Below are 13,660 nucleotides of genomic sequence, written 5' to 3' on the forward strand. Positions count from 1 at the left end.
GTCGATCCATGAGCTCGGTTATTAGTGGTAAGGGATATCGGTTCTTCCGAGTAACGCTGTTCAACCTTCGGAAGTCGACACATAGTCGCCACTTCCCGTTAGGCTTCTTTACGAACAAGATGGGTGAGGCCATTGGGCCTGATCCCGGTCGGATAAATCCCTTCTTCAGATTCTTCTGGATGTACTCCCTTAGCTCAGCATCGTGCTCGGGCGATATGGGATACATAGGTCCTGGGCTTAACTTTGCCCCTTCATCTAGGATGATCTCGTGATCCCAATCCTGATGGTCTGCCAAGTCCGTGGCTTCGTTTTCCTCGAAGAGTTCTCTAAACTCGTCGGTCTGATACTCTCTTGGTATCTCTAGTGGTAAGGGTCCTTCCTTCGTGGTCGCGACTCGTCTTATCCATATGACTCCTACTCTTTGAGGGTCCTTCTCATAGATTCTCATGATCTTATGAGGCGAGATCTTGCCGAACCTCCCGTCCTGGGTTGAGCTCTGGTCCTTCGGGCTCACTCTTTGGCGTACTCTAGCAACCTTGTGCACAGGTTCTCTTCTGAGTATCGTCTTCATTCGCCAGTCGATGGCGGGGTTATGGGCATCTAGCCAGTCATAACCAATCAACATGTCTAGTCCTCCTAGTTCCATTATGTCGATATTCATTTGGCACTCTATGCCAGCTATCCGTAGCTTTGTTGATTCGGTTTCCATCCGTATCATGCCGTTTCCATATTCCATGGGTTTCTCGTCGGCTAACAGTACCGATACTGGGTTCTTCTTAACCCGGTAGGGTAGTTCGTGTTTCTCTACCACTCTGGGTGAGATCATCGTTCGTGCGGCCCCGCTATCTACGAGCGCCTCGATGTTTCGTCCCTGTATAGATACGGTCGTGAGCAGCTGCTTCACCCGACTATCGGTATCCTGCACCTTCCTAAGGGTTGTTTTAGGACTGCCTTCACCAGCGTGACCCTGTCCCTGGCGGCATCCTAGTTTTTTGACTGCTTACCTTTCCTGTACTTAGGAAAGTAGCCTGTGTCATTCTTTGAGCTGTAGTGCGTCAAGCACCTGTCGTCGTAACAGAAGCTCTAATGAATGTTCTGGTGAGGTATCTCCTCCCTGGTGATCCTCTTCCTTGGTTGAGCCTTCTTGGCCTCGTGAATCTCACAATCTGCTACCTCGCAGATGTTTGATGATAGGGTGCGATGGTAATAGTCATCCACCTTGTGTGCTTCCTTGAGCTGCTTGCGATGGAAGTCACACCCGTTCCTGCATTGCGTCCATAGAAGTCTGTAGTGGATCTCCACTTTCTCTGGTTCGTGTAGATGGCAGATGTCTGCTAGACATTCGTCTGCCCAGAGGTTCAGGTGGCAGCACCGGTCCTGGTCTGTCCTGCAATCCTCCTTATCTTGCTTATGGAACTCGCAATTTATCTTACAGTCATACCAACACAAATCCTTGTGATCCTTGGTATCTTCTACTTCGTGGGCTTCTTGGTCCTCGACCTCAACTATTGGATCATCGAAGTAGGGTTGTTGGTGTATCGCCTGATACCCAATTTCTTCGGCATTCGGGCCGGTAATCATGATTCGTTCGCGAACCGTGCATTCGTCGGCGTAGTGTGTCTTGTTACCACATACCCAACACTGGTTGTTGGCTAATCGTTCCATCACGATGGTGCCTTTGACCTTCCAGTCAGTCTTCTTTGGCTGGCCCATGGTGAGAACTTCGTTGTCCGGTTTAACTCTTGGGACGATTTCGTAGCCTTCCTTATCCTCTAAGCGTGCCTCTTCGTATAGGTCTAAGTCGCTTAGGTTGTCATCCGGCTCTATCCCGGCCGGGTAAGGCGTGCCTTGTCTGATCATCCGGATCTTGACAGCTGCCTGTTTGACTTGTTCTTCTTCGCAATCCCTAGCGAAGTGTCCTGTCTTCCCGCATCGGAGACATGCTTTGTTGTCGTAACGCCGCTGGCGTTCTTCCTTGGAGAGACCGTCGTGTCTTTTACCTCCTCGGGTTTTCTTGTCTTTGGCCTTCTCTTGTACCTTGCCGGTCATGATGGCGTCGCCATCCCTGTCGAATCTACCACGCTGTTTCTTCATGTTGGGCAGGTTGGGTCAGAAGTATTTCTTCTGATCGTTTCGTTCCCACAACCTGTTGTCGATACGCGTGGCTAGCTCGATCAGAGCGTGTAGCGTCCCGGGCTTATCGTGGTGTACAAGGCCGTCCTTGACATTCTCTTTGAGGCCTGCTTCGAATACCGTTCGAAGTGCCGCATCATCCCAATCGATCCGTGCTTGTAGTTGCTTAAATTCCGCCGTGTATGCCGATACTGACGAGGTCTGCCTCAGGCGAGTGATCTTCTTCTCTGCCTGGTTCTGAGCGTCTACTTCTCCGAAGATGCGTCCCATCTCTTGCTTAAACTCTGTCCAACTTGCGAATAAGGTACGGGTTCCTTCTTTGGTGCCCATGTGTTCTGCATCCAGCAGATAATCGTCCACATAGGGTTGCATCTAATTGGAAGCCTTATCCTTCATGTATGTACTGGCCATGAGGATCTTTTCCTGGTCGTTGGGTACCTCGTTGTACTCGCAGTACAGGTCGATGTTGGTGAGAAATACTCGTAGCTTTTCTCGTTCTCCACCGTATTTCTCTGGTGACGCTATCTTGGGTTTCTTTGTAGCAACGGGTCGTTCGTTAGGGGTCATCATCAGTTGCCCTGCAAGCTGATTGATCATTGCCTGCATCTCAGCAATCTGCTGAGCCTGCGTGGTTGTGTGTTGCCTAAGATTCCTGAGCTCGGTGACGTTAGGGTTCTCTCCCTCGTCATCGGATGCTTCCAGCATCTCATCATTTTCTGGGGTAGGGCGTGCTGGCGTCGAGGGTCCCTGACCCTGAGCCCTGTTGTTCTGCGCGTTTCCCTGATGAGCCATTGTTGAATCTTAATCGGGCTGTCCTGTTGGTTAAACGTCCACTGATATCCAAGGTGGTCAAAGTGTTATCGTTGTAACCAAAGGATAAACAATACCAATTCTATAAACGATAGAATAACTAGTTGACAATCTGTGTAAGAGATGAACTATTTGAGTTAACCACAACGAGTGTAATAATGAGATCCAACACATTCTTATACCTATTGCCATAGGTCCTGTCCTCCTTACCCTCCCTTCCAAGAGGGAGGCCTAGGAGGGCCGTGACCTCCCAATCCTCACTGGCCTCCCAGAGGCCAGGTCTTGGCGGGATACCATTCCTTTCACGTGATCTGGGCCCCGCCCTAGATCCACTTTCGTCCATTGTGTCCGCCCGATAGTCTTCCTTCATACGACCTGCATGAAAGGGAAGCAATTCCTTGTTACCTTGTAACATATATTATATATACGCTAGACCTATATATCTTAAAGAAGAGTAAATAACTTATTAGCTTTATTTATACCTTTACTAGCTAGTATAATAGTAGTACCTATAAGGAGGACCTTAGTAATAAACGCTAGGTCCCTAAGTATATAGTTAAATTCTTTTTTAGTAAACCTATATAATAGGCTAAGGGATTAAATATAAGTCTAGAACTTATACTTAAGGTTACTTTTAAGGGGGTTAATCTTAATAATAACTTTATACTTACTATACTACTTAATAGTTACTGCTGTGGTTACTAGGAGGGTTACTAGGCCCTCTAAAACTAGGCGCTTTATACCTATAATAATATTATATATAATAACCTTTATGTTAGAGATACTAGAGTTGCTAGAGTTACTAGATATACTAGATATACTAGATATATTAAAGTGTAGGAGTTAAGAGAAGAAAATTTAAGTAGTTACTTAAATATTTCTTTATTCTTAAGTACTATAGTTATAAGCCTAGATGTAAGCTATAGACTATAGGTTAAAAACTCCTCTTCCCCCTAAACTCCTCTTCTCCCTAACGTCGCCGTGACTTTCTAGAACTACCTAAAGTTTAGGGCTTTAGCTTTAACCTATCTATTATTAAATATATATAGCTGTATACAGTAAAACTAGGTGTTTAGGAAACACACCTTTACCGCGATTTATTATAGTGTCTTTTAATAGTGTTGTGCTTGCGTCTTTTACTAGCACGTTTATTATTTGAATGAACTAATTTCTAACCTTCTCTTCTTTCCAGTGTACTTTGTTACTCCCTCCTCGCTATTACCCTTTGCTCTTTGACTCGCGACCCCTAAACATATCCTAAGCGCACTTGAGAACATTGCAAGTATAAATTGCGAACGATTTGTGAGGGTGGAATGCGCTAAACTTCCTTTCGCCAGAAGCCTGTAATGGTTGGGGTCTAAGTTTACTTTTGGTAGTTGCAATAGTATTGTCACGAAATGAGAGCGAACGCAAGACGAAGTAAGTTTAGAGTAACAAGCGCATTGGCCAACTGTGGAGTCTGCGGGGAAGACGCGACGACCTACTCGCGAGAACCCTTGCTTCTTTGCAAACAACGCGACGGTAACAACATTTGCTGCGCTTTGGCCAGCCAACCGACTACGATACCTCAGCCACAAATTCAGAACTGCAAGTCAGTAGGGCAGTGCTGCGTAGTTTTCTCCTTTTGTACGCACGAACAAAAGCGCTTTCAACAAAATCTCGAGGTCACCTCACCCCGCCGCTACCGCCGCTCTTCCAACGACTACTACAGAATACACGACGCCCGATCTCTCACGTACCCGCGCGCCAAGCAGATAACCCCCCGACCACTGCCCCGAAAGCAGAGAGCGCAAAAGAACAATGGCATCAGAACCAGCCGGGGAGCAAAACTTTGGCGCGAGCCAGATGTCAGATGGGGAAGAGACTCTGACGCCGCTCGAACAAGAAGTCTTGGATGAATATGCACGGTTACTAGGGAACCTGAATACTGTTCGTCTTCTGCCCCCCCGTGCACAAAACCGAAGACGACAAGCTGTGTGCTAGTTTAGTCGTTTCCCTTCTGGGTTCCTTGCTAACGCTCAGAATAGCTCTCGTCTCTCCTGCTTGACCTGTCAAATAACCCTAGCGCGGCGATACTGGATGGATTGCGTGGGCTGGAACGGAAAACGAGTTTGGTGTTTACGCTGTTGAAGGCTAGTGTTTATAGTATTGTGTTGAATCAGCAGATTGATACGGAGGGTGGGAGTAACGCTGGCGACGATGAGACTGAATTGAGAGACTGAAAAGGGGAGAGAGAGAGGAAGTGACATGGACGACAAAGGAATAGATGGATGAGACACAGCGTCGGAGCGAGCATGGTGTACCTTGAAACGCTGGCATGGAAGAATCTGAGAGTATGATACCCCACTAGAGAGCAAGACAGTAAGAGAGAATAGAAAGCGTTCGCGCATCAAACAGACATGGATACTTGCAAGATGACGTGATATGATACAAGATATCTACACAAGCTCTCGATGAGCCTTTCTATCCACCTTCATACCATGCATATGATACATCTCAGTCATACATACCCTGCCCACATGCAACAAAACAATCAGTCACGAAATTCAACTCCTGACGTATTGAATTCTAGTGAACAGATCCACCGTAGTAAACCTTTCTAACATCCACCAACTTCTTGCCTCTTGCCCTCGCAATCTCGTCCGGTAACCTCTGACTCGTGAGCGCCTCCCACGTCGCCTTGATAACATTCATTTTATTCCTCGAACGAGGAGTTTTGGCAGACAAGTCCTGAAGACCGGCTGCACGCGCGAGTTCGAAGATGAGATGTTGGACGCGAAGACCAAAGCCTACAAATATTTGGATTAGCACCATATTCAAAGAGTTGACTACGATGACGGGTAATATAAAAAAGTGTTAGCTTACCTGGCGGTCTAGCAAAAAGCTGGACGCGAGTAGCGCCCACCTTCTTCTCCAAGTCTCCAAACGTCGTCCTGTTCTCGTAGCGTGGAACTGGACGCATGTTTCGTATCGCGCTCATGACACTCTGCTTGCGTCCTTCTTCCGGCTCTACTGACTTGCCCTCGCCAACACCTAGCAGACCATCTTGGTTTCCCGCAATGGTAAGGTAGTACAGACTTCTTATCTTGCCCATGCGTGTCTGGTTCGTGACGCCATGCACAACTAGTGTCTTGACACGGATCTGGCGCAATTTCTGCTTGTCCCAGCCTAGGTATTGCAACAGGCGCTTTTGCCGGGGGTCCTCTTCTTCTTCGGTGGAGAGACGGCGTGTTTGGCGGGCCATGCGGTTCTCGACGCGGGGGAGGTCGGGTGCGATGATGGAGTGGCGCTCGTCGCCCAAGGCTTGCAGGGCAGCGGGGTTCTTGGACGTGTACGTCGCACGTGGGTCCAGTGTGGCTTGCGTGACGGCTGCATCCATGGCGCTTTGCAAGGCCTCGTCGGTTTCGCCTTCTGGTATCCCGTCGGGGTACATTTTGGCGAGGTTTTCCGTCGCTAGCCGGGTTATGTTTTCGTCGCGCTCGACTTCGTTGGCGATGCGGAAGGATTTGGAGCCTTGGATGTCGTCGCCGGTTAGACGCTCAGGTCGGTCTGTTACCGGGTCCACGTCTGCGAGGTCGTCCTCGTAGTTGAGCCGCCATGGGTCTGTTCGTCGCTGGCCCTGTGTGAGGACGTCGCGTGCGTCGATTGTAGACTCTGCGGCTTTGATGGCGGCGATTTGCGAGGGCGTGTATTTTTTCTCGAGGAGCGTCGTCTCCGAAGTGTCGTACTTTGGGTACTCTGCTTCGGCCGCTTGGTTGAGGAGCTTGAGGTCGTCGGCTTTTATCGACGGGTAATGCGGTCGCTTCTTGCGGGCTTGTCTGGGTGCGGAGGCGTGGAAAGTGCGTTGCGGAGGTGGTCTAGGGAGTGTCGTCGATGCTGCTTTGGTAAAGAGACATCTGGCGGGGCGGCAGACGCTCATTTTTGCCCTTCAACCTCCGACTGAGGGCCAATTGAGCGCGGGGCGGCGGTAATGGCGGGTGGCCTGCGCGGCGTCGTGATGGTCAAAGTGAAGTTCGGAAAGTTCAAAGGTGACTAAGCGGGATGGCAGCAATTGCTCCAGCCAATCGCCGTCTTCCTATCCGTGTGACTAACTTAACTTTCTCTTTTCTCCATTTCACATTCACTGCATGTACTCTCGGATCCTTACTCGACCGCTTCGGACACTGCTGGCCAGTAGCCGATATCCTCAGATTGCTAGATACAACATGGCTTCGTCTGCGGATAATGTCGCGCCCATTGAGAGCAACGGCGCAAAAAGATATGCCGAGACTCCTCTGCGGAGCGAGGAAGGACCACGGGGCAACTATAGGTTCAAGAATAAGCGCATGAAAAATGGTCATGCTGAACAGAGTAAAATCCTGAAAACGAATGGCACCAACGAGGAAGTTCTATTGGAGGATGTTACAGCGCTTATCAAAAATCTCAACATTGAAAGAGAAGGAAAGGAAGGCTCGACAAAACTGCCAGAGAAGTTCAAAGAGATCACAGTCGAAATCAAGGAGATATCTTCCACTGGAGATGGTCTAGGTTTTCAGCAAGATTCAGACTCGGATCAGGTCTACGTCGTGCCTTTTAGTGCACCCGGGGACATTGTAACAGCACGACCGCACAAACATTTTGAGAAAGAAAAGTACTCCATGGCCGACTTCGTCAGTGTCATCACGCCTTCGAATCACCGCAACGACTCTCTTGTAAAATGTCCCTACTTTGCCAGTTGCTCAGGCTGCCAGTTCCAAATGCTACCCTACGACTTCCAACTTCAGCACAAAAAGACCATTGTCGAAAAGGCATACAAGAACTTCTCCAACCTCCCACCCGAGCTCATTCCCACCATCGGCGACACAATCGGTTCACCACTGCAATACGGATACCGAACAAAACTAACTCCTCACTTCGACGGCCCTCCAGACGCCCGTCGAAGCGACGGTCGCAATGGTATCAAGCGAACGTTCAAAGAAGTACCCCCCATCGGCTTCATGAAAAAAGGAACACGCACAACAATCGACATAGAAGACTGCCCCATTGGCACAGACGCCGTCCGCGCAGGCAACAAGCGGGAGCGAAAACGCGTCGCAGACACCATATCCACCTACCACAAAGGCGCCACGCTCCTGCTGCGCGAGAACACGACGCGCATTCCCAAGAGCGAATACGACGTCACAAAGGAAACAGATGCCGATGCCGTAATCGAAGACAGAGGCGAGCACATCCACCGCAAAACATGTATAACGGACCCCAACGCCAAATCCACAGAGTACATCTCTGACTTCCAGTTTGTCAACCCAGCCGGTTCTTTTTTCCAAAACAACAACTCCATCCTTCCCATCTTCACACAATACATACGCGATCACATCCTGCCCTCGTCAACGTCAGCGCCCAACCATAAAATCACCCACTTGATCGACGCATACTCCGGTTCCGGCCTCTTCACCATAACCCTCTCTTCCCTCTTCAAGTCCTCCCTCGGCATCGACATATCCCCCGGCAGCATAACCTCTGCGTCTACAAACGCGCGGCTGAATAACCTCCCAGAGTCGTCGACACGCTTCATCGCCGCCGACGCCGCCCGCCTCTTCGCTTCCATCGAGTCCCCCGCGGACGAAACGGTCGTCATGCTAGATCCTCCCCGGAAAGGCTGCGATGAATCTTTCCTGCGGCAGCTGGTGCAGTATGGGCCCGCGAGGGTCGTGTATGTGAGCTGTAACGTGCATACCCAGGCGAGGGATGTGGGGGTGCTGGTAGGCGGGATGACGGGTGTTGATGGCGGGTTTGGGAAAGGGGAGGGGTGTTATGAGATTGAGAGTCTGAGGGGATTCGACTTTTTCCCGCAGACGGGGCATGTGGAGGGTGTTGCTGTGTTGAAGAGGAAGGAGAATGCTGTGCAGGGTGGAGAGGCGTGAGATGCATGACGGAAACGCTTCATTTGTACGGTTGGTGAGGGGGTGGCGAGCACATTGATTCCATGAGTGTGTTGAGAGTGTGTTCATTGTCAAAGATTTTTGCTGTACATATCATGCTCGCTCAAAGCCATGGCAGAAATTTACGCACGTTTCCTACGATACTTGTCTCGTCGCTTACGTGCTTCCAGGCCCACCCAGCAGCGCGAACCTTCGGACAATGCTGGGACCAATCTCATCGTACTCGGCCTTGGTGTGGCAGTAGCTCTTGAACTCGGGTGTCTGGCCGAGCAAGCTACCTCCGAACCACGGGCCATGTCTTTGTCTCTTGTGTGTAATGACTTGCACGTCCAGACCACCACTCTTTGCGCCGCCGCTTCGTGCCTCGGATGCCTTAATCCTCGCGTCGACCATGTGCCTGATGTCACGCTGCAGGCGACGACCAAAGTCCTTGTATAGTGTCGAACCACCCGATAGCACAATGTTCTTGTAGAGCCCTCTGCGTACGTCGATGGGAGAGGATTGGATGACGGTATCGACAATGGTGGGGAGCGGGGTGAGGAAATCGGAAGAGTAGATTTCGGGGTTGAAGAAGATTTCTGGCGCAAGGAAGCGTTCGTAGCCGACGTCGACGGTTGTCGTCTTGCCGTTGGGGTAGTTGACGGTGTGCTTCTTGAACCGGTCGTCTGATTCGCGGTCGAAACGTGCAAACTCCTTGACAATGTCGGGGCAGACGTAGCAGTATTCTTCCTTGATGCGCTCGGCCGTCTGGAGGGAGGAGTCGGGCTCGCCGCGTTCTCGGAGCAGCGATTGTACAAAGTTGGTAATGTCGCGACCAGCAATGGGGACACTCTTGATGGAGGAGCCAATGACGTAGCCTTCAGCGACAGGAATAACGTGAGTGACACCAGCACCCGAGTCGATGACAGTACCGGTGAGGGACCGGTCCTGCACCTTGGAGCTGGTCCACGACGCAGCCAGGGCGAGCACAGCTTGTACGGCGATGTAGAGGCCAGCAACGTTGAAGGACTCGAACATGATTTCGGCGGTAGCTTCGCGGTTCTCCGGGGGGTTCAATGGCTATTGGACGTTAGTGTCGTCTTTGCAGCCGTGGTGGAGGCACAACGTACAGGCTCGGTGAGGAGGAAGTGATGGTCCTCGGGCTCCACTCTGAGGTACTTGAATATCGAGTTGGACCAGAAGCGCTCCATAAGGTCCTGCCTGCCATCAGTATGCCCTCGTCTGCAGTTGCACGCTTATCCATACCCAGTTGTCTATCTGACCGTGCCTGATGGGGTAGTTGATGCCATAGCCCGCGCCTCCAGCTGCAGCCAGAGCTTCGTCACCGATGAAGAAGTCGAGGTCCTCGGTGCCGCGCTTTCCAGACAGATGACCACCGGGCCCAGCGCCGCCAGTCAGGTATGAGGGCTTGTTCGCAACGGCCGGGCGTCCAGAGCCCGATCCGCCGCTACCGCCTGTTGGACCTTTGGTAGCTATCGCCGTGGGGAAGACGAACGAGGGCGAGTCGTTGCCGGCGAAGCCTGATGCCTTGTTATTAGGAGCTGATGGATTGAATTGAGTCGCTGAGCGTACCAAGCTTCGAGTATCCCGTACCGCTGCAGCCAGTGTCAGTACTCCATCGCAACGTGGGTGCCCGTGGGCAGCTGTGAGCTTACTTGTCCATGACAACGGCGGGGGTTTGGGACGCCATGATTGCTGCTGCTTGGCGTAAAAATCAATATACAAGGCAGCTCAGGTGATCCCTGATGTGAGAGCAAAAGCGCGTGGGTTGGGTGTCGAGGTGGCTTCGTCAGAGCGGTGATGGCGGAGGTCGGTGCATGCAGTCGAATCAGGCACCGCCCCGCTCCGCCCTTGGCGCAGGACACATGGCGGGGGAGGACTGCAGCTGTATCCAACACGTAAACACAGTCGCTCCTGCCTGCTCAACTTGGCGTGCCTGCTGCATCCACCAAAGTCTGTGTCATAGGCCTGATATTGCAACCGCATGGCTTGGGCAGGTGCAACGGAAAGAGCCATCGCCATCGCCATCGCACCTCTGGCATTGCTGCTAACCTTTCCTCCACTGACTGTGACCCTACAGCGCTCATCGAGCTTCTCTCCCACTCTCGTTGCCCACACCGCCGCCAGAGGACTTCATCGCCTTTACATCGGCTCAGCCTCTTCATTAATTCCGTATTCTTCTTCCCTCCCTCAGTCACCTCGCCTGTCCTGAAATTTCCTGTCTTCTCTGTCGGCCCTACAACTTACCTGCATTTCGAATGCCCGCTTAACGACCGTCTTTACAGTCAGACCCACGGCACCCTTGCACTACTACTCACCTCGGAGCAACACCCGACCATCTCGCTGTGTTGCGCTGGATACATTCAGTCTACATCTCCGTGACTTTCGCCGACGCTTCACCACACACAAAGACATGTCGGTTCCTAGTCAGCACTATGCACCCATAGACGGAGCCTGTCATATTGATGTACACACACGCAAAGCTTCGCGTAGCCCGCCGAATGATGATGTGTGCTGCATATATGTTCATGCTGGCGCAGGCTACCATAGCCACCAGAACGAGAGGATTCATCTCGAAGCATGTAACGAGTGGGTTTTCTAACACGTCGCAATACGTGTCGCAAAATTTGCCCGTGCTGATAAGCGTAGTGCCGCACAGTTAGCCATGTTGATTCTGAAAAACGGCGGCTCCGCGCTCGATGCCGTCGAGGCCGCCGTCAAGACTTTAGAGGATCGAGAAATCACCAATGCGGGATACGGCAGCAACCTAGCCATGGATGGTGTCGTCGAGTGCGACGCTTCCGTGGTCGACCATTTCGGTCGTAGTGGAGCTGTCGGGGCTGTAGCTCGTAAGTGTTGATGACCAACGCGGTGGCTTAGCACTGATGATTGCCAGAAATCAAGAACCCCATATCCCTAGCACGAATGGTCCATGACCACACCATGAGTCCACTAACGCTGCGACGGGTGCCTCCAAATCTTTTGGTATCCCAGGGCGCCACTGATTTCGCTGTAGAGATGGGCATACCGATCCTGCCCCACGATGCACTCATCTCTCCTGCAGCGAAAGAGCGCTGGATGCGATGGCGCTCCGACTTGAGGGCAGCCGAGCGCAAGTCCAGGAAGAGTGGTGCACATCCGTCATGCTGGAAAATCAGAGATACTGTGGCGCCAGCCGATGAGCGGGCACAGGAACGCATGCGCGAACAGCACACTCAGAACCTGCTACGAACATATCCGTCTCTGCTGCAATCACACTCAGCCCCGTTGTCTGACGACATGATGTACAATCAAGGCGAGAACGTATCTTCTGATCTTTCGGTTCCTGCTTCAGAGCAGTCTTCGAGCTCTTGGGTCGGTGATGAGCAGACCACTGCACCCGATCTGACCGATAAAGCACCGTTGGCTGCCAACGCTCGTCCGCCCACCATTTCCGATGCTTCTCGCAGTGCCTTTGTCAACAGTACGCAACAAATCCCTACCCTGCAAGAGTACCGCCGCGATGCAGGCTACGAGAGTATCATGGAAGACGCGCATATGGAGGGCGACGACATGACCTACGTACCGAAACCGCGCAAAGCATGTGGTGATGGATCTGGAGAGTATTCCGACTCTGATTCCAGCGCGCAGACAGCGAAGGGTAGCCACAAGGGCAAGTCTCAGCGTGATGCGATCGATACCCGCCTACCACAGACCACAGACGAAAACGTAGCCAAGTCGCGGCCCGGCACTGCATCGACACCACCGAGTCACGTCAAGGAGACAGCACCACTGCCGCCGATGATATCTAATCAGATGCGGCATGACGTCGAAGAAGACCATATTACCGATACCGTTGGCGCTATCGCGATTGACAGCTGGGGTAACATTGCTTGCGGTGCGTCTTCCGGGGGTATTGGCATGAAGTACCGGGGACGGGTGGGCCCGGCAGCACTTGTCGGGGTAGGTGCCGCGGTCATCCCTGTCGACCCCGACGATTCCGAACAGACATCCGTCGCGACAGTCACAAGCGGAACCGGCGAGCACATGGCAACCACCATGGCCGCTACCGTATGTGCCGAGCGTCTCTATCAGAGCGTGAAAAAGGGTCGTGGTGGTGACTACGTCGAAGTAACCGAAGACGAGGCTCTCCGAGCAATGATCGAGAACGAGTTCATGGGTACGTCGGCCTCTTCGGTCCTGCCGATCCTAAACTACACTAATATCACGTCAGGCCATCCAAGTGTCAAGCAAAGCAACTCGGCTGGTGCCATCGGCATCCTTGGTGTCAAGAAGATGCGTTCTGGCATACTGCTTTACTACGGACACAACACCGACTCGTTTGCCATGGCATCCATGTCTTCTGACGACGACCGTCCCGCTTGCTCCATGTCTCGCAGCAACGGCAACGGCCAGGTCGCGCAGGGTGGAAGGATGGTGCCTGTAAGGCGCAACAAGAAGACCAAGTCTACTCCAAGGAGGTGACTGTGGTAGGTTGATGCGGTGCTTGTGGTGTCACTTTACGAGATCATGCTTCCTATCACCTGCGATGCGAGTCTAGATATGAGGCGGGGGAATGACGGCATAGTGAGTGTTTCTGTTCCTAGTCGTCTCCGTGTAAAAGCGTGTGCATGTGCATCTATGGTAGTTTTATATCCTCTCTGCATGGCGGTCTTTCTTCTTTCCTTTCTGCGATCGGCAGGCGGTGTTTTGAAGCTCGAATGTGTATATCACTATTCGAAAAAGCTAGCTCATGGTTGTGACTATAGAATACCTAGTTGCATGCTCCATTCCCCACACGTCCGCACATGGCTGTTTCG

General features: G+C 51.8%; 4 protein-coding genes across 4 annotated transcripts; 2 read left to right on the plus strand and 2 right to left on the minus strand.

The window, feature by feature from the left end:
* Nucleotides 1–5,404: 5,404 nt before the first annotated feature.
* ACET3X_009937 (mitochondrial 37S ribosomal protein uS5m) lies at nt 5,405–6,923 on the minus strand. The gene is made up of 2 exons (XM_069456107.1): nt 5,809–6,923; nt 5,405–5,732 (listed from the first exon to the last, which is right to left on the minus strand). The coding sequence occupies exons 1-2, from the start codon at nt 6,860–6,862 to the stop codon at nt 5,512–5,514; spliced, it is 1,275 nt and encodes a 424-aa protein (XP_069302770.1). The 5' UTR covers nt 6,863–6,923; the 3' UTR covers nt 5,405–5,511.
* Nucleotides 6,924–7,148: 225 nt separating this feature from the next.
* Nucleotides 7,149–8,843, plus strand: ACET3X_009938 (uncharacterized protein; the record flags this gene model as incomplete). Its single annotated transcript, XM_069456108.1, has 1 exon — nt 7,149–8,843. The coding sequence occupies one exon, from the start codon at nt 7,149–7,151 to the stop codon at nt 8,841–8,843; it is 1,695 nt and encodes a 564-aa protein (XP_069302771.1).
* Nucleotides 8,844–8,944: 101 nt separating this feature from the next.
* Nucleotides 8,945–10,625, minus strand: ACET3X_009939 (uncharacterized protein). Its single transcript, XM_069456110.1, has 5 exons — nt 10,517–10,625; nt 10,434–10,456; nt 10,107–10,381; nt 9,971–10,057; nt 8,945–9,920 (listed from the first exon to the last, which is right to left on the minus strand). Exons 1-5 carry the CDS (start codon nt 10,549–10,551, stop codon nt 9,018–9,020), a joined length of 1,323 nt encoding a protein of 440 aa, XP_069302772.1. The 5' UTR covers nt 10,552–10,625; the 3' UTR covers nt 8,945–9,017.
* A 901-nt stretch (nt 10,626–11,526) lies between these two features.
* Nucleotides 11,527–13,325, plus strand: ACET3X_009940 (uncharacterized protein; the record flags this gene model as incomplete). Its single annotated transcript, XM_069456111.1, has 3 exons — nt 11,527–11,710; nt 11,758–13,020; nt 13,075–13,325. The coding sequence occupies 3 exons, from the start codon at nt 11,527–11,529 to the stop codon at nt 13,323–13,325; spliced, it is 1,698 nt and encodes a 565-aa protein (XP_069302773.1).
* Between the last annotated feature and the right edge of the window lie 335 nt (nt 13,326–13,660).

This window comes from Alternaria dauci, chromosome 10 (genome assembly GCF_042100115.1).
Source record: "Alternaria dauci strain A2016 chromosome 10, whole genome shotgun sequence".
NCBI classification, from domain to species: Eukaryota; Fungi; Ascomycota; class Dothideomycetes; order Pleosporales; family Pleosporaceae; genus Alternaria; species Alternaria dauci.